Below are 23,079 nucleotides of genomic sequence, written 5' to 3' on the forward strand. Positions count from 1 at the left end.
GAATTTCACAACTCAATTGCAGAGATGGACATCTTTGCAGAAATATTCAAGGACTCAAATATTTTTCCCAAGAGTCTTTTCCAGCTTTTAGCCATTCATATCATTTTCTTTGTGAACCATCCCTTGCCAATTTCCTCTGCTCAACTGTTAGCTGCTTTAATTCTACACAAAGTCATCTATCGTGGGTTAGTGTATAATGAAGGAATCCTTGAATATCATTCTCATCAACTTGATGGAATTCTGCATCTTCTCCAAGAGTTTTGGTTTCACTTTCCAACCACTTGTGGTACATTTTTAGCCTTGGACAATCAGTGAGAGACTAACCAGCAAACACATAGGCTCAAGAGATGAGGATCTATGCTGGTGCTTTCATAAGGCACCAAGTTCATAGGTACAGATTTGGTTCAGTGGCAAATATTTTCTTGTTATGATGATTCTTGCTTCACTGTGTGGCCACATTTATAGTAAGGACTGAAACCACGAAGAGGTTGATAAGGAGCCATGCTCCCACCCCCATCCTTCCAACACAGAAGTCATCACTTTGTACTTTAAATTACAGCGTGGACACACACACAACACTTCCACAGTGATGTGTCATAACGAGGGCTATATCAAATGCAAACGGGAGCACAGAAGCCGAAACAAGGCACTGTGCTCTGCTAGTGGGGAGAGGCGTATCTGCGAGGCACTTGGAGAGCAGAGTATTTGCACAGAATATCAAGATATGAGTAAGACTCTCCAGGGCAAGTCAGAGGAAACTGCATTCTGGGTGGAGATAACACCATATGCAAAGTTCAAGGGTGTGGAAGTGCATGACCTGTAAGGATAGGGAGAGATTTATGTGGCTGTGGGTTCAGCTGAGTTGGAGAATGGAAGGACAAAACATCAAAGCCAGACAGGTAGACTGGGACAGAGATAAGAGCCTGTTAGATGAACCTCAGGGTTTCAACACTGACATTGTCAACATTTGGGGCCAGATCCCTCTTTGTTGGGGCGGGGAATCACTTGCCATCTTGTGCATTGTAGGATGTTTAGCAGCATCCTTGGCCTCTACTCACAGATGCCAGTGGCACCCTCACCACCAGTTGGGACAACCGAGCATGTCTCCAGACAGTGCCAATGTCCCCTGGGGAATATTGTCCCTGGGGAAATTGTCACCTGCTGCTGTAGTGTGATGGGGATGACCTAGAATAGATGATCAGTGGTTATTTGTACAATGACTAAATGAAGGGAGCACAGACGAAAAGACTGGAAAGGAGAAGGGACACATTATCTTGGCCAGGCATGGTGGCATGCATCTGTAGTCCCAGCTACTCGGGAGGCTGAGGCAGGAGGATCAATTTAGCCCAGGAGGTCAAAGCTGCAGTAAGCCGTAAACATGCTACTGCACTCCAGCCTGGGCAACAGAGCGAAGCTCTGTCTCTAAAATAAAAATGTAAAAACAAGGCCAGGCATGGTGGCTCATGCCTGTAATCCTAGCACTTTGGGAGGCCAAGGTAGGTGGATCAGTTGAGGTCAGGAGTTCGAGACCAGCCTGGCCAACATGGTGAAACCCCACCTCCACTAGAAATACAAAATTAGCTGGTGTGGTGGTGCACGCCTGTAATCTCAGCTACTCAAGAGGCTGAGGCAGGGGAATTGTTTGCACCTAGGAGGAGGAGGTTGCAGTGAGCCAAGATCAGGCCACTGCACTCCAGCCTGGGAGACAGAGCAAGACTCTGTTGAAAGAAAGGAAGAAAGAAAGAAAGAGAACAAGAGAGGAAGAAAGGAAAGAAGGAAGAGAAGGAGGGAGGGAAGAAGGGAGGGAGGGAAGGAAAGAGAGAAAAATTCTCAGAGTTAAGGAGATATGCAGAAAGGATTCATGAGAATACAAAGAGAAGACGACAGTTGAAGGAGTTCACAGTGAATTTAGAGATAAAGGTCACTGCTGAGAGATTCGGAGGAAAAGGTGGCTTGGAGTTTGAGGAGAATGGATGAGAGTCCAAAAAGCACCTGGGAAGTTTGGAAGTCAGCACCAAAGTGAGACATGCCCACTTTGGGAGGAGATGAGAAGGTGTTAGGAAGCCCATGGGGCTCACTGCCTTATTTTAAGAGTCATGTATTTAGCATTTATCAGGGTAAAAATACTGGTTTTCTATTGAAAAAAGTTATATAAAGTTTCCTTTCAAGTGTATTTGTAAGGAAACTGATTCTGACAAAAACACACTATTTTTCCTACTACTGGACTGTCAACACAGATACACTCCGACATCGGATGTGTAGGGGTTCTCTCCACCAACCACACAATTCTCTAGCAGCCATTACAATTCCGACACCATCTACTTGGAGATGGTATCAAAAGGAGCTTGTTTTGAATAATCAAAGGCATCCCTATCATTCAGGAAATCCCAAGGGTTTTAGGAGCTCTGTGACAAGAACTGGGAACAAAGACCAAGTACGTTTCTTCTTAGACCACAGTGATATAAAAAAATCAAGTAGTAATGGTGTGGCAGGCCAGGCCTCACTAATGCAGGCCTCCATAACAACTGTTTCCATGCTGACTGAGTGGTTAAATGTGAAAAGCCAAAAGAGCCAGTGTCCTTATACAAGGGCTGGAATGTCACAAAAGCCTACCAAGTTTTGCCTAGGCCTTTCCTGGGCCTTGAAGTATGACAAGATGGCAAAGGAATTCTTAACAGAACCTGCTTAGGATTAAACAAGTTTTACTAGGGGTCTGAAGAAACTCCCCAGGCCTCCACAGACAAGTTTACTGGGGGTCTGAAGGAACTCCCCAAACCTCCATGATTTAGCAGGAGACATGATAAGGGTAATCATCCCAGCACCTGGACCCATTTAGATTAAGTAAATTTGCTGAGGCTCCAGAGGAAAGTCTTCAGGACTCAGATCTTAGTTATAGATTAGAAGAAGTTAATCACTTACGTCTTTAGATGAGTGCACACTTACACATAGACATACAGCTTGGAAGATACACACTTACACATAGACATACAGCTTGGAAGATATACACTTACACATAGACATACAGCTTGGAAGATATACGCTTACACGTAGACATACAGCTTGGAAGATATACGCTTACACGTAGACATACAGCTTGGAAGATATATAAGCTCTGGAAAACTTTGTAATTTTGAGTTGGTCTGGTGATAATTTCCAGGCCTTCTCCCTGTAACCGGTTCTCTCCCAGTTCATCTGAATTTTGTTATTGGGCCTTGAGAATAAGCAGCCCGACTCTCGATTTGGTCTGAGAACAATGGGACAGGTGGAATGAAGATAGGGCAACAACTGTAAAGATGGTGTGCGACTGAGGGGAATTTGGAAATAACAGTAGCTGAGGCCCAGCCAACGATGGAGTGCTTCTCCTGCCAGGCCTGTCTCTGGAACCGGCTAATGTGGGGCCGCTCATGTCAGTACGGCCATCTGTCTCTTGCTATGCCAATCCCTGATCCCAGCCTCTTAGCCAATCCTCTTCTGCCCACCACCTTCCATAAGGACCCAGAGGATGCACTTCAAAGTTCTGGGTCTCTTGGCTGTGAACACCCAACCCTCCCTTTAAATATCCTCCAGTTGATTCTTGCCAGGCATGGTGGCTCATGCCTATAATCCCAGCACTTTGGGAGGCCGAGGCAGGCAGATCACTTGAGGTCAGGAGTTCAAGACCAGCCTGGTCAACATAGTGAAACCCCATCTCTACTAAAAATACAAAAATCAGCTGGGTGTGGCGGCATGCGCCTGTAATCCCAGCTACTCCAGAGGCTGAGGCAGGAGAATCACTTGAACCTAGGAGGCAGAGGTTGCAGTGAGCCAAGATCATGCCATTGCACTCCAGCCTGGGCCTGGGTGACAGAGTGAGACTCTGTCTAAAAAATAAATGAATAAATAAATAAATATCCTCTAGTTGATTCTCGACGTGTGTTTTGGTTTTGGTTCCTGGCCAGTTGTAAAGTTCCTTGTGGGTAAGAGTCACATCTTCATTCTCGTCCCAGACACGGAGCTCAGCAAGATCCCAACAGGAGATCCCAACAGGAAGGGTGTGGAGATATGTGTCATCCCTGGGGCAAGGGCCATAACTACTAGTCACCTAGTTAATTTCAAATCAAATTAATGACCTGTTGTTAATGACTTCTCTGTTTCTGTGAGAGGCACTGACAAGTAATACAGGGCTTAGGTATCTAAAAACCATTAATTTGCTTCCTCTGTGTCTCCTAAGAGAGTCTCCGAGAGATAATCGTTATGAAAGTCTTGCCCTCCAAATCCAAGTAAGAGGTGGTATTATTCCCACCATGAGGAGACACACAGAGAAGACACTTGGGTCCTGGATCTCCATCTTTCCATGCCCCATCCTATCACTCTAGATCTAGTAAGTAAAATTAGACTGATGTAGTGTGTGTGTTGCGGGCAGAGGAGATAGGTGTCATTTAATTTTCATGACTAAAACACAGAAATTTTGAACTTGAGGGCAGAATAATGTTCTCTAAATTAAACAGAACAGGAATGCTGAATGGTGAACAGCCTCATGGAACTCCAGGAATAGCAGGGACAGGCTGTTCTGTGCTGATGGTTCCTGAACCAGTGTTTTTAACACCCAGCGTCGTTAACTTTGCATCTTAGTCAAGGCTGAGGTACTCTCAGCAGCCCTTAAAACATTACCTCCCCAAGAAATCACTCTTAAGTACTGTAGGTTTAAAAAAAGAAAATCGCAGGTGCCACAAATTGCACTTAGCAACTACCCAACCATATTATTTCCTTCCTGTCTAATATAATTTTTGTTTTCCTGTATAAAGGACTTAGCTATTTTGAAAAATTATCCTCCCTTCTAAATTAACCTGGCTTTTTATTTGTTTTTAGCAATCAAACAAGCTAAGAACGAGAATGAGGTGGTCCTTCTAACTAGCTTCTAAGTAACTAGATGTAAAGATTTTCCTCCATAACCTTCATTTAAAATGGCAAATTGTTCTGTTAGGAGGTAGACGGCTGTGGAGAGTGGGGGAGAGCAGGGTGGGAAGTCGTATTCTGAGAGGTAAACCAGGCAGTTTGTCCCCTGGACAAGGCTCATCTCTGAATGAAACCACATGCCACCTCCTCCTGGCCTAGCACTTCTTAGTCATTCTTTCATCCATTGATGCAACAAATAATTGTCATGTAGGAAGGGGGAAATCATTGAACAAGTCTGGCAAGAGCCTCGCCCTCAGGGGCTTACAGTCTAGCGGAAGTTACAACGAATAAACTAGATGACTCCATTAATTCATTCATCCCACAAATAGCTATTGATTTTTTTCATTTTTCAATAAATAATCATTTAGCCGTGACTATATGAGACACTGAGAATTATTTTTGAGCAAGACCGGCAAGATTCTTGCCTTCAAGTATTCAGTTCGATTGGGAATTATAACAAGTAAATTAACAAGATGACGTCAGAGGGGTAAGTGCTATAGAAAATGCAACATGATATTGTGATGAAGCACAGCAACGAGGTGAGAAACGGTGACGAGGGAACTCTCTCCGGGAGGCACATCTCAACTCAGATCCATCCTATGCACCTAGGGCAAGGTGTGCCCGGCCAGGAAGCTTTTCCACCCGACCCCTGGCACCGTGCTTCCGGACTTTACCCCTCGTTGGGGTATTATTCATGGGCATGTCTGATGTTAGCTTCTCCGCGTCCCGCCTTATTTATCCCCTCCGAGGGCTGCAAGCTCCTGGAGGGCAGGTGGGACGGGCACAGCTGGTCGGCTGGCTGGCTGGTGGATTTGGGACAACAGCCGGGGCTGACCCAGGAGGTGGCAGGAACTCTTCTATGGGGCACCAGGAAATTCTGCACAAGTGACCACCACAAGGAACATCCATGTCAGCAGGCTGACCGCATGCGTCCACACGCCTCGAAATGCCAGGCGAGGATATGCTGGGCCAGAAGGACAAGGAAGGCCAGGCGGGCGCCCAGGCACCTCCTGGACCTGACCCAACTCTGCCCAGAGGTCAAGGCTCCCGCCCCAACCGCCGCGCCTGCGCAGCACAGCGCCCGCGCCGGCCCCCGAAGCTGCCGTCTGCGGCACTGCGCCGGCGCCACGCGCCGGCGCTAAGGGGTGGGGTTTCCTTGCGCTGCGCGCAAGGCTGGGGCAAAACCCGGGCCGGGATAGGGCGTAGGGCCGCGCGTCGGGACGTCCCTCGCGTCGGGCCCGACAGCGCCTGCGCACTGCGCCGCCGGCTGGAGTGCTGGGGGCGGGGCAGGGGCCGGTGTAGCCTCTGTGCCTCGTTGTCCCCTGGCGCTACCCGGACATCGCTCAGGGTGCCGGCATCATGAAGATCTGGACTTCGGAGCACGTCTTTGAGTAAGTTTGGGGAGCGGGGGCGGCTCCGTGGAGGGCGGGCACGCTGGCCCTGGAGTCGAGGCGAGGCAGAGGCGGCCCGCAGGAGGCTTCTAGGCGTCGGGCCTAGCAAGGGGAGCGAACCCAGAAGTCTGCGGGCCCTGGCGACATGGAGGGCAGGCCAAGGTCACGACCCCGAGGCTCCCTAGCCGAGGGGACGGCTCCGACCTCCAGACCCAGGCAGACCGGCGACCGGGAGGGTGACGGGGGCCACTTCCAGGCTGTCCTCTACCATGAGGTAGCCTCGGGCCGGCGGCCTCCTGAGGTCCTGGGGGCGTCGCGGAGCACGAGGCCCTTGACAGCACTCAGGGTTGCCACATCCCGCCCTGCGAAACCCCTTTGGGACGTGGACCCGAGGATCCCAAAAGGGAAGTGTTGGTTTTCTCCAGAGTGTACTTTCCCTGGCCGCCTTTTGGGTGGAGTTTCTACCTCCGAATGTGAATTTCGGGTGAACTCTGGCCACCAGGATGTGAAACCTTTTCACAACTCGTTCATCTACGCAGCAGAGCCTTGGATTTGGAATTCAAGGTCTAGCTCTGGCTGCAATAAGCGTGTGACCCTGGGTTACCCATTTTTATCTGAGAGATGGAAAAGGACGGTCGTCAGGGACCACCCGTGTTAGATCCCTTTGAGGCCACGTTCAGGAACATCTTTTTGGATAATGTGAAATGTTTACTAACGAAAATAGGCCTTGAACCAGTTGGATGTGGAGAGTTAAATTCTCTTCCAGGTCCCTGATTCCATTTACAAAACAGCCACAAATTTAAGCAGCGAAATCCCTTTTTTCCCGAGTTACTTGCTCTGTTCCGCTGATCTTAATGTTGTTGCCACACCGTTTTAATTAGTACAACCTTGTAAATAAATATACTACAAAGCCATTTATGTTTTTAAAAGTGTCTCTGAAGGCATCTGTTACTTTTTATTTCTTTTTTGAGACAGAGTCTCTCTCTGTTGCCCAGGCTGGAGTGCAGTGGTGTGATCTTGGCTCACTGCAACCTCCGTCTCCAGTGTTCAAACGATTCTCCTGCCTTGGCCTCCCAAGTAGCTGGGATTACAGGCTCCCACCACCACGTCCGGCTAATTTTTGTATTTTTAGTAGAGATGGAGTTTCACCATGTTCATCAGGTTGGTCTCGAACTCCTGACCTCAAGTGATCCACCCGCCTCGGCCTCCCAAAGTGCCGGGATTACAGGTGTGGGCCACTGTGCCCAGGCTCTGAAGGCAACTTTTAACACGTTGTCAGCATTTGTACTTAGTGGGACACATCCTAGGGCCTGCTGTATCCTGCAAAGTATAGAATATTGGAATCAGAAGGAAGCTTTCTTTTCTCCCTACTGTTTACAGTCTTTCTGGGAGGAAAAAGACCCAAGATTTGTAGTCATTGAGATGTTCATTAACCTGGTCACATTCATCACTAATCCATTTCAGCTCTGAGGATGTTTAGTTTCAGTCCTCTTCTAGGTTTGCATGCTTCAGAAGTTCTTAGCACTGAGTATCCCTAGAACTTTCTTCTCCCATATCTTCCCTAACTTTTCTTCCTGGCTCATCCTTCCCTGTACACTCTTTCTGCCTTTGTCTTCAGTACTTCCCTGTCTTTTCCCATTCAGTGTAAATGTTCAGTAAGATTCTGTTGGCCTTCCTGTGTTGGATTTCACCTGTGGTATTAATTGCTTTTTTTTTTTTTTTCTTTTTGTCACAGCCTTTTTTTTTTGTCCTGGGAGAAGCACCTTGATCCGTGCTTTCTCCCCACATAATCTGAGCTGTTTGGTCAAAGTCCCAAATGATAGGTATACATTTATGGCACCCAGGGTCTGTACTTTGAGCTCCAGCCTCTCTCGAGCTTCGCTTTTCATTTTCAGGTGCCTGTTAGGCATCGCTACCCTCCTGTCCCATAGGCCCTTCAAACTCAACCTATCTGAAATTGAAGTCATCATCTCCCCTCACAAATCTGAGTGTTGTTTCTGATCTTTAGGATGTTACTCTCTAACAATATCTAAGTCATCATTCTACATCTTTTTTTTTTTTTTTTGAGAGGGATTCTTGCTCAGTCGCCCAGGCTGGAGTGCAGAGGCGCGATCTCAGCTCACTGCAAGCTCCGCGTCTGGGGTTCACGCCATTCTCCTGCCTCAGCCTCCCAAGTAGCTGGGACTACAGGCGCCCGCCACCACGCCCGGCTAATTTTTTGCATTTTTAGTAGAGATGGGGTTTCACTGTGTTAGTCAGGATGGTCTCAATCTCCTAACCTTGTGATCTGCCCACCTTGGCTCCCAAAGTGCTGGGATTACAGGCGTGAGCCACCACGCCCGGCCATCATTCTACATCTTATCTGTCTTTGATTTTCCAACACTTTTCTTCTGAGGCCTGTAGTTGGTATCCAAGTGAAGTCATTCATTGATTCCTTCAACATACAGAGATGCCCAGTATGTGTCAGGCACTGTTCTTTGGATTGATTACATTTTAATAAGTAAATCAAGACATCGATGCTGCCCCAGTGGAGTTGATAATGTCCTCACCTCGTTTCAAAGGTGAAGAAGTTGGACAGGTCAGTGAGCCATAACCAGGTCCTGATTGTACTTTGGTGTGGTCTTTGAATGTCTTCCATTGTGAGATCTTTCCCACGTAATTATGTTAATACAGCTCAGATTAATTGCTGGAACATTCCTAATCATAGTAAGTATTGTTTGTAATGTTTGAACTGGTTATGGTTCATAAAGCAATCTTGAGCCAAGCTAAGTCAACATCAGTGGTTTCAAGTTGGTTCAGAAAGGAGAGATGGACTAAATTACAAATAATGCATAACCACCCTGAAGTCATGCGATTATTAATTTTTTAGAGAGGGTTGGAGGAAGAGATAAGGGCATGGAAGCCAGTTAACCATGGTATATGACTGGATGGAGACCTGGGGAGGGTTCATCTGATTTTCATTTTAGAGAGTTGCCTTGGTAAGAATCAGAGTGCTTGGCCTATGTGCTTCTATTTGTGGGGACTCTTCAGATTGATGAAGCAACGCTGCTTATATACCTGCATTGATTGCTGGATAAGGCTGGAGACTAAAGACAGAATGAGGTTCATTGGTACAATATTGTAGAGAAAAGAATATTATAATGAAAACATTAAAAATGATGTCACTGGTTATCCAGGGTTCTGGGAAATCAATGGAGTTGAGATTTTCCTTTTGTTGACAAGATATAGTTGTCAATCTGAGTTCTCTAAAAAGTTGGAATAATGTCTACTTGTTTCACTTTTAGAAAAATAGAAAGTAATGCTGTGTGGCTTATCAGTCATTGCAGCTTGAAACATCATCCCCAGATCTTGTCTTTTTCCTTTAAATGAAGATGAGAGCACAGATAAGTAGTATAGAAGGCATTAGAATCAGACTGCAGGTGGACTAAATCACCTTTAATACTGATCGTACTTAATAAGGGGTCCTTTTGAAAATGGTATTTTTTTAGCCAGGCGTGGCGGTGGGCGCCTGTAGTCCCAGCTACTCGGGAGGCTGAGGCAGGAGAAAATGACATTTTTGTACAAGTGTCTTATTCACAGAAGTTGTGACGTGAACAAAGGTGCGTCACATTTTGAATCACCCAAACACATGTGCTTTTTCAAGAAAATAAAGATCCTGCAAGTTACCAAGTGATGTGATATTATCACTTCAATACTAGGTGATAAGCAAACGCTTATTATATTAAAAGAGAATATTAGAAAATAGTATATTAGGAGTGCGCCTTAAGGACATTTTGTTACATTGAGTGACCTTTTCAAAACAGAAATCAGAATCACTCCTTTGAGAAAAACAATAGATAAAGATTGACTGGAGAAGCCACTGTTATTTATTACATTAAAATGAAGGGAAAGTTCAATAATGAAATCAATGCTTTGGATCTTTTTGTGATCCCTGTAAGAATTTATAGTGCTCATACATTCTTTTACTTTTTTTACTTCCTTATAAACTGATAGAATTGGGGTCAGAAAAAATAATAAGTGGCATAATCATACTTTTGGCTATTTGTGTCAGAACATAATTTTTAAATACATTTTCATGAATCACTGGTTCTTCCTAGAAACAATTTACATGTGAAAGTGGATAATGATAGGCAGGAAAGATGGTTTGAGAAACTATACCGTAATGCTTTGTAGGCTGCTTTGATCTTTATAGATAGGAGTTTTATTACATAGCCTGTATTGTGGAAAAATACTGAAGCCTGTTAAAAATGTAGATCAGGTTCCCATAATCATCAGTGTTTCAGAAGGTAATTTTTTCCTAGATAAACTCATTAAACTTACGTTGGAATGAATGATTTGATAGATTATAAAAATTGTTTAACTCATATGCATATTTTTAAATGTTTGATTGTTTTGTTTTGTTTTTTGGTTCACATCGGCAGCCACCCATGGGAAACTGTTACAACAGCTGCAATGCAGAAATACCCAAACCCTATGAACCCAAGTGTGGTTGGAGTTGATGTGTTGGACAGACATATAGATCCCTCTGGAAAGTTGCACAGCCACAGACTTCTCAGCACAGAGTGGGGACTGCCTTCCATTGTGAAGTCTGTAAGTGTGTCTTTATTCCTGGAGAAATGGGACTGCTGTTGAGAAGTTTTCTAAACCGCATTATACTTTCAAATAGGTTGTGGGAGCCTATTCTGAATGTCATTTTTTTGCATCCGTTCAAGTTGTATTATAATAAACTTGAATTATGAGTGTATAATGAATTGGAAATATTATTACAGTCTTCATGAAGGCACCCGATAAAATTTTCTTAAGGAAGCCAGCTAATGCTGTGTAATCTGAAAGGAGTTATATTCTGCTTTTTCTGCTTTTGCCAGCAACTTGAGACCAATACTAAGATTTGGCAGTAATGGTCTGGTCATAATTGTTAGGTGACAGTTCTGTGGTCAGTGGTGGGTTATGTACCTTAAGGAGTATGTTCTCGGACTTGTTATTGCCACATTTGTTCCAAGGTCTGGAATTCCTTCCTGTACATTTAGAAAATTCTGTTCCCTTAAGAATGAACAGGCTTTAGTGAGCAGATTTTACCAGGAAGAAACTAGAATGCCAGTTTACCATAATGTGAGAAAACTGGTGTAATAAGTGGATCCAGGTTTCTTTAGAGGGTCTCTTTATGGAGAGTAGGTTCACCAAGAAAACTAAAGTACATGTTTTCAATAGGAATGTACTTACTGCCTCCTTTATGCAAACCATAGTGCAGACACAGAAATGAGCAGAGCTGGAGGTGGGCTTAGGGTCATAGCACAGGGAGTGACAGTGGACACTGATGTGTGATCCTCCATCGTGAGAAAGCTGTTTTTCTGTCTGAAGAATGAAGCTGAGGTGCCCCCTCCCTTGGGCTGTTCTAGGACGATGCTGATAGATGCCTTTGAGTTCTCCTTTTTCTAGCTGCCATGTTGCCCCAAACCTGATTTCCATATTTCAGCCTCAGCGCTCCACTGTCGCACTGCGGCAGATTCAGGGTGGTGCCTCACGCTGCAGACATTCTCGGTGGGCTGGTTTCTAATTGCCCCTGGGAAAAGTTTTTGTGTCTGGCAGTCTCCTCTCATCCATGATATGTGAGTAGGCCTCCTTTCTGACCTTTGTTTCCTCTCGTTTTTAGGAAGCAGATTTTTGGTTCAAAATATTGTAACACATTTTTTCCTTCAAATAAAATATTGGTACACTTGGTAAGAAATTCTTCCTCCTCTGATTCCTAATTCTGAATGTTTTACTTAGCTTATTGGTGCAGCAAGAACGAAAACATATGTGCAAGAACATTCTGTAGTTGATCCTGTAGAGAAAACAATGGAACTTAAATCTACTAATGTAAGTCTTGGCTTCCTTTTGTTTCATTTCTAACTATCTGGCTGAGTTCTTTGTCTCTCTCCTAGTTGCCATAGAAGTGAGTGCATGTTCATGGTGTGGTTCAGAGAATCCCTGCTTATGTGCTGGCCTGACTTGGCCCTGGGTGTCGCTTCCAAACTTCCTGCTCTCATGATCCTGCCTATCTCTAAGGGGATGGCACTCAATAAAATGAGTTTGGGATTATGTGTATTATCATTATTATACTTTATTTCCTCAACTTTACTTTTTAAATAAAAAGTAGACAGTGAATAGTTTATGCAGTAATAGCAGCAGTTTGTTTGTTGTTTTATATGTTTAGTAAGATTTTGGCTTGTGTGTTGATTTTGGCAACATTTTGAATCTTCAGTTCCAAAATGATTTGACCTTTTTTTTTTTTTTTTCATTCTGTAGATTTCATTTACAAACATGGTTTCAGTAGATGAGAGACTTATATACAAACCACATCCTCAGGATCCAGACAAGTGAGTAAAAAATATTTTAACAAATGCATTGTAAAGGGTGTTTAAGTTTTTTTTATCAAGTTTTTTGAAAATGAAAGCTGGATCATCTGAATCTGTATGAATATGTTTTGCTCCAGAACTGTTTTGACTCAAGAAGCCATAATCACTGTGAAAGGCGTTAGCCTCAGCAGTTACCTTGAAGGACTGATGGCAAGTACGATATCCTCAAACGCTAGTAAAGTAAGTGAGGCTGCTTCTTGGTTATTATCCCTGGTTCGTTTCGTGGGAATGGAATGGGGTGCTGACTGCACATGTGTCCTTGTAAGCCAACCCTTGCCAGTTCTACCATAGGAAACTGCAGCACATTGGACAGTTACTTACCAAGGCTCTGGGTTCACATCCAAGCTCTAACTTTTAGCCTTTTAACCTTGGGCAATTAAGTTAACCTTTCTATGCCTCCGTTTCCTGTTTTTGAAGTGGAGATTACCCATTTTACAGGGTTTGCATGGAGTAAATGAGATAACATATGGAAAGTGTGTAGCCTGGGGCCCAGCACTCAGGAAGTACTCAATGATGTGTAGCTGTGTGTCATTTAAAGCACTGTTTCTCAACCTTTTTCACTATTGTCTCCCCCCAACTCATTTGAGACATATTTTCCCTAATTGCCACCTCCATTAAGTTATGTAACATATACATATGTGTGGACTTTATACATAAAAGAGGGAAATTTTTTCCATCCCCCCCAAGAACCAATTTTTGCTTATTGAGAATGCATGATCTAAAACAGTAAGTTTAGAGAAAGATGCCTAATGCACTGTTGCATAACACATGGTTAATGTAGTTATCAGGAGATACTCATGGATGCCTTCTCTGTGCCATGCAGAGTGCTAGGCTAGACAGGGGATACAGCAGGGAGCAAAATAAATGTGGTTCCTGCCCTCGTGGAACTAAGAGGCAGGTGAAATTAATCACACAGCATTTCATTAGGAAAGAAAAGGTACAGAAAGGTATGAGAGTGCTTAATGAGTGTTCAGTAACTGATGTTTCTGCTGAGCGCCAAATGGGGGCAGGTGGATTGCGAGCGGTATGCCAAGAAAAGTGTTCTAGGTGGAGGAGCTGCGTGTGCAAAGGCCCTGGAACAGGAAGTGGGGAGTGCTCTGTTTTTCAAGGAACTGCATAGAACACTAGGAGAGAAGGGGTGAGGAGGGAGTTGAGGACCAGATCCCTTGTACAGGATTTTGGTTTACAATATAAAGAAAAGGAATTTGACCTTCTTGTCCCCCTAAAAAGGGGACCACTATAATCATGAAACAAACAAGACATTCTGTCATTGTAGATTCATTTGAGAACATCTTTTGCATACAAAATAAAAGTCAGTTTATGGATCAAGCCAGTTGCTCAAGGCATTTGATGTTTGCTAAATAACATTAGAAAAGAAAAAGCCAGGACAAAAACATCTGTCATCCTGAGATTGAGTTAAACTTGTCATACTCCTTGTTACTTCCTGGTGTGTCATTAGTTCGATATATGCCTTTGCTCTCACTCAGTAACAATAAATGTATTGGATTTTTGTTTAAGGGCCGAGAAGCAATGGAATGGGTAATACATAAATTAAATGCTGAGATTGAAGAACTGACAGCCTCAGCAAGAGGAACCATAAGGACTCCAATGGCGGCAGCAGCGTTTGCAGAGAAGTGATCATGACAGCTGGTAGACAACATCGGGTACTCCAGGTCTCTCCAAGCTGACTATATATTTATTTGTTATTTAAAAAATACAACTATATTTTGGGGTTTTGTTTTTTGTTTTTTTATAAGAAGGTGTAAGGCTATGTGACTTGATCTAAACAGATGCAGGGCCTCTAAATAAAAGGGATCATCTGAAATTAATGTTGTTTGAAATTACTATCTTGATTTTGAGGGTTCCAATATTTCTGTGAAAACTGAACAAGAACTTCTTGGAAACTGGTATTGATATTCAGTCTCCTTAAGGTAGAATTTTCAAGCTTTTCATACATTGGAACTCCACCTGACTTTGGACCAACCCCAGAACAGAGCAGAGCCACCTCCTATAGACACCCATTGCCCTGCTGCTGTACACTTCAACAGCTTGCACAAGGGAGCTCACTTAAAAGGAGAAATTGTGTAGTTGTAAAATATTTTTTGTGTAAAATACCTTACTCTGCTATAAACCACCATTAAAAACCAGTGTTTTGATTTGGTACTTAAATATTTTTGTAGTGAAAAATTATCACTGAAGTAACATGACTCCAACAAAAGTATGGTTTCATTTTTAAAAGAGTACTGTATTGATTTGCCAAAGTTTTGTGACTTAGTAAAGGTATTAACTTCCTTGGATTTGTACTTTGTGATTTAGTATGCTGTGTCGTGGGCTGGTTATGTTAACCGAAAAAAATAAAGTAATTACCTGAGTTTTGCAGCGCTCTAACTTAAACAGAAGAACAGCTGTTCACATCTTTTAGCATTTCACATTTGCCTAACTTAAAAATTGCCATGTGTCAAAATCATGGTTTTGTAATTGCTAAGGCATATGTCAGGTTATTTGAATATAATTACTTTTTGAAGTAATTGTGACCACAAAACATCTTTTTTACATGAAGGAGCATTTTACATTTGAGTAATTTGAAATTACTCAAATGATGTCTTGCTCTGAGGCATAAACCCCAGGTACTTACTGTTTTTAATAATATGGTGCCACTGCAGGATTTGGGGGTGGTGGGGAAGAACAAGGATAATGGTAGGGGGAGGCTTGGCCTGAAACTAACCACTACGTGAATTGCACTGCAGGTTTTACTTATGGGAATTCCTTATTTGGGATGTCAGGAGGGCAGTTGCAAACTGAAAAACAATCTAGTAAATGTACTTTGTTTTATATATTGTAGCAGGCAATTAACCACTAAATAATAGCTTTGACATTTGCAATTGTTGCATAGAGTATTTTTGTTAGAAGATGATTAGCTCTTGCCTTTATTTTACAGTGCTTAGTGTGATAAACTTCTAGTCATGTTTTCTATCAAAGAGACCAGTTAATATATGTACATAAACCACAGAAATAGTATAACAAACTATTTTTAAATTATCGTTTTCCTACTTAAACATTGTTTAGCTTAAGACTTCTTAGGACATTTGTAAAAGCAGGTTAAATTTAATAAGGTTTCTGATTATTTTTTTGTAACCAGAGATAGTTTTTACAAGTGAAATAACATTTCAGCTAAATAAAATATCGCTAAATAATTGATACTTGATGAAAATCTGCTTTGTATAATTTCTGCAAATTATCCTTGTTCTGAAAAAGGTGTAATGACCTAATGATAGAGATTTTTAAATCCTTATCCTTTGATTTTTTTTAAACTCTGACCTAATGATAAAACTCTATAAATTTTTCATTTTCCAGTGCAGTTAAACATAAATGCACAACAAGCAAATGAATTTAAGAGAACTAAACTGGAATAAGTGTTCATAAATGAAACCCTTGGACTATTTAACACTAAAGTTGATATGTGGATTAAGAAAAACTTTTGTTAATAAAAACTTTCTTTTAAGTGATGTTTTTCCTGATTATAATTTCTTTTTATTAATTAAAGGTGAAGGGCAAAGGCTTCTTTTCTTTATGACAGAAACACTTTAATTCCTAGACTGTGAGCCTTCACTGCGTTGGGTTAGAGCTTCTATCACAGGCACTGAGATGAGCATTTTCCCGGCCCCGTGGCAGCTCCCCTGTGCCTCCAGTGAGTTTTCCACACATTTTTCTTCCCATCCATTACGGGCAACAGTGGCAACTGTTGCCTTACCCTCCCTCATGTCGCACATCGGAAGCAGGTCCTAGAACTACAGAAAACGCCAATCTCCACTGGGTTTCCAGGGTTTAGTGTCACTCCGAGAAAGGGGGTGCCCTAAGAGCCTTTCTAAATCTCAGCTCTCAGGACACGCTTGTCTGCCCACAGATATAAAAGAGCCGGCGGCGCCGTTTCCCTGAAGCGCGTGCAAAGCCAGGCTCTCGGGGCCGCCGTGCCCGCGCCGCCTCGCGTCTTCGCTTCCCGAAAGTACGCGACTCCGCGGCCCTCAGCAAGCGGAGCTGCCCCGGCCTTCTTGCCTTCTTGCCCCTGTCGCCCCCGCCGGGGCAATACGGAAGCTCCGGGACACACTCCCCGGGCGCTCTTGGAGCCAATAGGTGGGCGCGGCCGGCCGACCCGCCCGGGGATTGGCACCCGCAGTCCAGATCGCGCGCGCCCATTGGCTCCCGGCGCCGGGGGGCTTCCGCGGCAGGGCAGCAGGGGCCGTGCGCAGGGGCGGGGCCGGGTAGGAGGCGGCGATTGGCAGGTCCGCACGCCCCGCCCCTTCCGCTTCTGTGGTCTGCTCTTCCTGCGGCTGAACCGCCCGGCTGAGCCGACATTGTCGGCGTCTTAGCGATTCGGTCCGACGCGCTCCACTTTCGCTACAGCATGGTGGCCTACTGGCGACAGGCTGGACTCAGGTAGGCCCAGGCCTCCAGAGGGAAGGGCCCCGCGAGCCCGGCCCGCGCGCATCCCCGTGCCCAGAGGTCATACAGGACACGGAGCAGTGGCCCCACGCGTGACCGGGGTTCGGCCGAACCTCGGGCGTCGCCGCCAAGATGGCGTCGCTGTGGGCAAAGCGCTCAGGCAGGCGAGGCCTCGGCCTCGCGTGGGAGTGCGTCTGTGTACTGCCTCGCTTCCCACAGGTGCGGCCCAGCACCCGCACAGTGCCCGTGGACACCTTTGTGAATGGGAGGTTTCGAGAGAGAGAGGCCAGCTCTTACTCAGCAAACCTTTTTCTTCTAGAATGGTGCTGGAGCCAGGTGGTGAAAGTAGTACAGTCACATCCACCTCAGTAAACAGGAGATTTCTCTCCACGTGACAGGTGTTAGCCGCTTTGACTTTTAATCCAGCATCGAGATGGAGCCTTTTACAACTTTACACATTTTTTTTTTAAACTATTAATTCCTGTTGATCTCAGGTTTCCGTGTAAAAGGGGTGAAAGCCACTGGTAAACTATTCAGAGCTCCGCACAAAGGTGAGAGGTGGCTCCTGGAAAGCTCAAATATGGAACCCACTTGAGGACATGGTGTTTCAATAGTGGAGCCGCAAACCATTGGTCTAGGTGTCACATGTAATTTTTTTTACGCGTGCACCTGAGTGAGCAGAAGTACCTTGCTCCCGGTGACACACCTTGTTAGTTGACTAGATGGTGTAGCACTTTACATTTTGTGGGTACATGTGACTACACTACAACGGAGCTTCCCAACTTGCTGAGGTCAAGCAAGCGAAGTCTTGTAGAATTGGAAGGATGGAAGGTAGTAGATACCATTTATTAGGCAACCTACCCTGTGATCCATACCTTTTCGCACTTGTTTTTCCTCCTCCCAGCTATCAGCAGGACAGGTATTATCCTTTTATTCTATTGTTTTTTCAGGTGAATAAACATGCTGAAAAGGTTGAACAGCCTGAAGGTCACCAGTTAGTAAGAATGGAAGCAGGCATTGGAACTCATACCTCAGAGTCCCCAAAATAAATTCTAAAACATGAGAAAATTGCACCCCTCCCCACTTCCTGTTTTTCAAAAGTGGGAAAGGTGATCTGACATCTTTTGGAAACTACAACGTTGATGGGAGTCCATCTACCAAACAGGAAGCAGGTTTTACAATTTTGCTAGAATTGATGTTCTCAAAGCACTTTTCAGTGTAATTTAGAAATCTTGATTAGGAGGTATTTTCAGTGGCAGACTTGTAAGACAGAATTCATTTTTCTCAGAAAAGAGTTTAAATAATTTAGAAAGAATTGTTGTAATTCAAAATAGTTTTCTCTTAATTATGTATACCTCATTTTCCAAGAGTAATAAAAGTTTTAAGGAGAGAAATTGAGGAGAGAATTGATGATGCATTCTTGTTATAGTCGCTAAACATTTCAGGGTTTTTTTTTTCTGTGCTGTGGGATTTTTAAAAACATTTATGCATCTTTTATTTTGAATTACTATACACTAAAGAGAAAACACAGTACAAAGAAGAAAAATCAAAGATCATCTGTCCAAACACCAATTAATACTTTGGTACATATTTTTCTAGTGTTCTTTTTCTTTGTATAGATTGTTTTTGGCATTAGTCATATTTTTAAAACCAGTTCTGCAATAAGGTACTACCAAACCAAAATAAAAAGTACAGGAAGAAAAGCGAAAGCACAGTAGTAACAGTTGGTCTGGCTGGAATATTGATAATTAACTATATACCTTCTCTCATTTTCTCCCAGCTACATCCGATACTCCCAGATCTGTGCAAAAGCAGTCAGAGATGCACTGAAGACAGAATTCAAAGCAAATGCTGAGAAGGCTTCTGGCAGCAGCGTCAAAATTGTGAAAGTAAAGAAGGAATAATCTGTAAGTTACTGATGTATTTAGAAGAACAGTTGCATCTTAAGTTTTTAGAGCACCGTAAAAATCAAAATAATTTTAATTTTGGGTTCTATTCATTTTTTTAGTCAGTGTGTTTGGAAGTTATTAGGATAATATAATTTAAAGCATGCAGGTTATAGAAGTCCCATGGCCTAATAAAAAGAAAGTCTTTTTGGGCCCGACAAGCAGAAGTAATTGGCACATTGATTTTCAGTTCATTTAGCAATGCTTAGGTAGAGAGCCATCTTATTTTAGTTAAACCTGTTTCATTTGTCTGCACAAATCAAGTAACTTGGAGGATGAACTCCCCACTTTTATAATTGCTATTGGAGTTACATAATAGTTTAAGAGCATAAAAAACTACAGTTCTTTACATTTTTATTTCCCCCACATCTACTAATATTCTCACAAACCACTACTTCCCGAACATCATAACTACAAGTACAGGCAAGGGTCCTGCTGTTGCATCAAGCAATAAAATATGCAAGAACCTGCAGTGAATACTGTTTTGCTAATTTATTATGTTTTCAGAGGGTTTGGTTCATTTTACTTTTTCAAAGATGTTGGTGATGTAAAGTTACATTCACATGAAATAAAAAGTTCTGTACAGTTGATAAGTGTAGACTTTTGTGTTCCAAATTATAAAAATGGTTTGATCTCAAAAGTACTTTCTTGACATTGTTATTTCAAAAGTAGGCAAGGCAAATTATCAGAGATGTTTTTCAGGTTTAATTTTTCTAGTTTTGCTTTTAAAAAGCTTCAGACCCATAATAGCACAGAAATGTGATAAATATTAATTCTTTGGCAGCTTGTGGTTATGAGCAATTTTACTTATTGAAACTGTCTCCCCTAACTTTTCATTTTCATTTTGAATTAGTAAATATTTTATTAGAAGTCTGGAGATGCAGTGTTTTGAATTTAGCCCTTTTTCTAGGGGCTCTCTGTCTAATCTTATAATTCTGAGTAATGAGACCTGGTTTTATGTTGGATTGTTTTGTTTTAACAGTAAGCTAACAGAAAATCAGTTGGCCTCACTCGGCTCAGAGCCACCAGACTGCATCTAACGCTGAGATTTTGCAAAGTCCTGGGGGTCAGGAAGTAGTGTCGATCCCCTTAAAGCATTAGCCCCTCTCTGTTATGCCCTTCGGGGTTACTGACCCCACCTCATTAGCACAAGGAGATGTTAGTGTCTTTTAAAGGCAAAGTAGTTTCTTTATTGCTGGGAGAGTGTTTACTTTTAGTCAGCGGAGAAATGCCTGCTTGACTAAACCTGTGTACTTGAACCAGTGCTTGTTTACATCTGAGCCAAGGCAGTGTGAATGATAGCCACGGTTATACAGTTCACTATAAGGAAGTTATTTCTTATATTCATGTTGAGTTTTTAAGAAAACCAAGAACTAGCCAGCAACTGTTGCATTTTCTTTTTCCTCCTAGACCCTGACTAAAGCTCGAAATGCTACATTTCCAAGGTGAAGATGTGTGGGCACATGTTATGGCAGATTGAAAAGGATCTCATTTCATGGGGAAAAAAAAAATTCCTGTCTTGTTCATAAATTGACAATGTCAATAAATTGAAGTATGGTTCACTGTTACTCTTGATTTTTAGTTTGTCAGACTTTTTCATTTTCTTTAAAGGAACTCTGCACAGTTGCGTGATAATGGCCATGTGAACCAGGGTTTCTTAAAAGCAGGGGAAGGCAGATTTAATATATAGTGACCACAGGGATTCAGAAAGGATTTTGAAAATCTCTCAAAATAGTTGTTTCATGACATTAATTGGTGATCAAAATTATCTGCTGTCATTGAGGCTTTGTAGTCCCTTATGTTTGAATTGTTGCCATGTCAGAATAATGACATGGTCATCAGTAACCTACATGGAAATAATTATTAAATACTAAAAGCATTGATTAGAAGAAGAAACACTAAATTGTACTCGTTTTGTATTGTGCACTTAAAACCTATAGATAAGAACAATTACAGAATTTAAGCACAAAATGTTTTTCACATTGTTTTGTAAATGAATATATTGTGGTAGCATTTCTCTTAGGAAATGTTGGAAACTATTTAATAACTTGCTCATTGAGTTGATAGCCAAACTGAAGTTAAAATCTAGGAGTTTTGACTATAGGTCTGAGACACGGTGACCACAACATCAGTTTCTTGATATTTCCATAGTGATTCATTCATTCATTATTTAGGGATGGAAAATTGTTGCAAGTTATGTCGTTACCTTTCTTTGAAACTTGGAAGCGCTTGGGCAAGTAAAACACCATTGAAAAGTTAATTGCCTAATTTTAACTGTTTTTGGAGAATGGAGAAATAAATTTGAACTGGAAATTTTGAAACACCATTCTAGGACCAGTTTTCACATGGTACTTAAAGCTCACAATAATTTATCAGGGCCACTGTCAGCCATGCCGAGGCCAAGCCACATAGAACGTCTTTGTTCTCGGCTTCTGGGAATGACTTATTGTCCCAACACTTGACCTGTAGGTTTTACTGAATTCTCAGCACAGAGCGAGCAGGGAGGCAGAGCCGATTGAGTGAGAGAGGGTGCCTCTGGACAACAGCGGGTTAGGAGCCCTTGGGGTCCTTCACCTCGGAGCTGTCATCCTCCTGCTTGCAAGTTAGGGCACCTCAGTTCAGTGCTGTGGTCCCCAAGATTAAGGTACTAGGAAGCATCCTCCATTACAGAGAACAGGAATAAATGAATCAAAAGGCTGTCAGGCCTTTTTGACACAGGACAAATAAAGTAACTAATAGGCAAAGAGGCTAAATTATTTCCAGTCAGGTAATTAGAGATAAGTCATTTATTAAGGAGGCAGATGGGGTATTATTGGTATATAGATGGTATAGTAGATTGGTAGTAGATTGGTAGATTATTGGTATATAGATGGTATATTATTAAGGAGGCGGATGGTAGAGGTGAGACTTAGGGACAGGGCTTGTGATATGGAAAGGAGTGAAGTAACTGAGTAAAAGACAAGTTTACTGTCCAGCAGAGATTCTTAGAGGCTCTTTTCTCTGTGATTAGTAGATATCCTGAACCAGTAGTATAATGAAATAAACTTCCTTTCTCCAGCTGTGCTGAGTAACTGGCAGGATGACTGTGCCCAATGATGAGGTGACCCCAATCAGACCAACTTAATGAGTATCCCACTAACTAGTTGGAAGATGTTTGAGGTTGTCAGTTAATCTCTTAGTTCACGTAGTCCTTGTGAGTAAAGTGAAGGAATTGGATAAGCTCTAAAATTCGGTGATTGTGCTCAGAGACCTCGGTCTCTGAGAGACCAAGGTCGCCGTAGCAACCATACTGCTAAAGGAATAAGCTCTTCAAAATCAAAAGGGACAGATTTCTTAGGTTTCTAGTTTGTGTTTTGTGTTTTTAAATCTATTTCTACCATACGAAAGAGTAGGATGGTGAGATGCATTTCTAAATATTTTTAACTACTCAGTCTGGGTGGTTAGGCTTCAAGAAAAGGAATTTATTTAGTCTGAAATAAAGCAATTTTGCCATTTAAAATTGAATTATTTTGTACTTTAATGATTACTATTGAGCAAACAAATCTTTACAGTAATATAAGTCAGCAAAAGTTTTTTAAAAGGTTTAAATCCCTCTCTCCTTATACCTATTTCATTGCCTTTTTAGATTTTAGAAGTCAAGCACCAGAGGAAGCATGTGTAAATCCTTGTATAATCGCAGGCTGTAAGTCTTTAGCATCTCAGAAAGTTACTAACTTCAAACAAAGTGTATAGGTGGAGTTTCTTACTAAATCTAGTATTTCTTGAACCACAAGTAGAAAGCATTTAAAACATTGTTGTATTGTGTTTTTTGAAGTTTGTAAGTAGAAGACTTGTTGATGATCCGATGGCAAGGTATTTTTCTCTTGGTATGTATTTTAGTATTTCCTCATGATGCATACGTGAAAAGAGTGAAGTTTCTCAGAATGAGCAACTGTCATCCATCCACCTGCTATTTTATTATTGCCAATTACA

General features: G+C 42.5%; 2 protein-coding genes across 3 annotated transcripts; both read left to right on the forward strand.

Annotated features, from left to right (window-relative positions):
* Positions 1-6,115: 6,115 nt before the first annotated feature.
* PRELID3B (PRELI domain containing 3B) lies at positions 6,116-16,227 on the forward strand. Of its 2 annotated transcripts, XM_025398485.1 has the most exons (6): positions 6,116-6,326; positions 10,748-10,916; positions 12,093-12,182; positions 12,612-12,682; positions 12,799-12,901; positions 14,240-16,227. In XM_025398485.1, exons 1-6 carry the CDS (start codon positions 6,295-6,297, stop codon positions 14,357-14,359), a joined length of 585 nt encoding a protein of 194 aa, XP_025254270.1. In that variant the 5' UTR covers positions 6,116-6,294; the 3' UTR covers positions 14,360-16,227. The 2 variants fall into 2 exon arrangements, with proteins under 2 accessions (XP_025254270.1, XP_025254272.1); XM_025398487.1 differs by lacking the exon at positions 12,093-12,182 and having other exon boundaries at positions 6,179-6,326.
* A 785-nt stretch (positions 16,228-17,012) lies between these two features.
* Positions 17,013-20,682, forward strand: ATP5F1E (ATP synthase F1 subunit epsilon). The gene is made up of 3 exons (XM_025398488.1): positions 17,013-17,155; positions 18,942-19,068; positions 20,518-20,682. The coding sequence occupies exons 1-2, from the start codon at positions 17,124-17,126 to the stop codon at positions 19,063-19,065; spliced, it is 156 nt and encodes a 51-aa protein (XP_025254273.1). The 5' UTR covers positions 17,013-17,123; the 3' UTR covers positions 19,066-19,068; positions 20,518-20,682.
* The last annotated feature ends 2,397 nt before the right edge of the window (positions 20,683-23,079 follow it).

This window comes from Theropithecus gelada, chromosome 10, assembly GCF_003255815.1.
Source record: "Theropithecus gelada isolate Dixy chromosome 10, Tgel_1.0, whole genome shotgun sequence".
Classification (NCBI taxonomy): domain Eukaryota; kingdom Metazoa; phylum Chordata; class Mammalia; order Primates; family Cercopithecidae; genus Theropithecus; species Theropithecus gelada.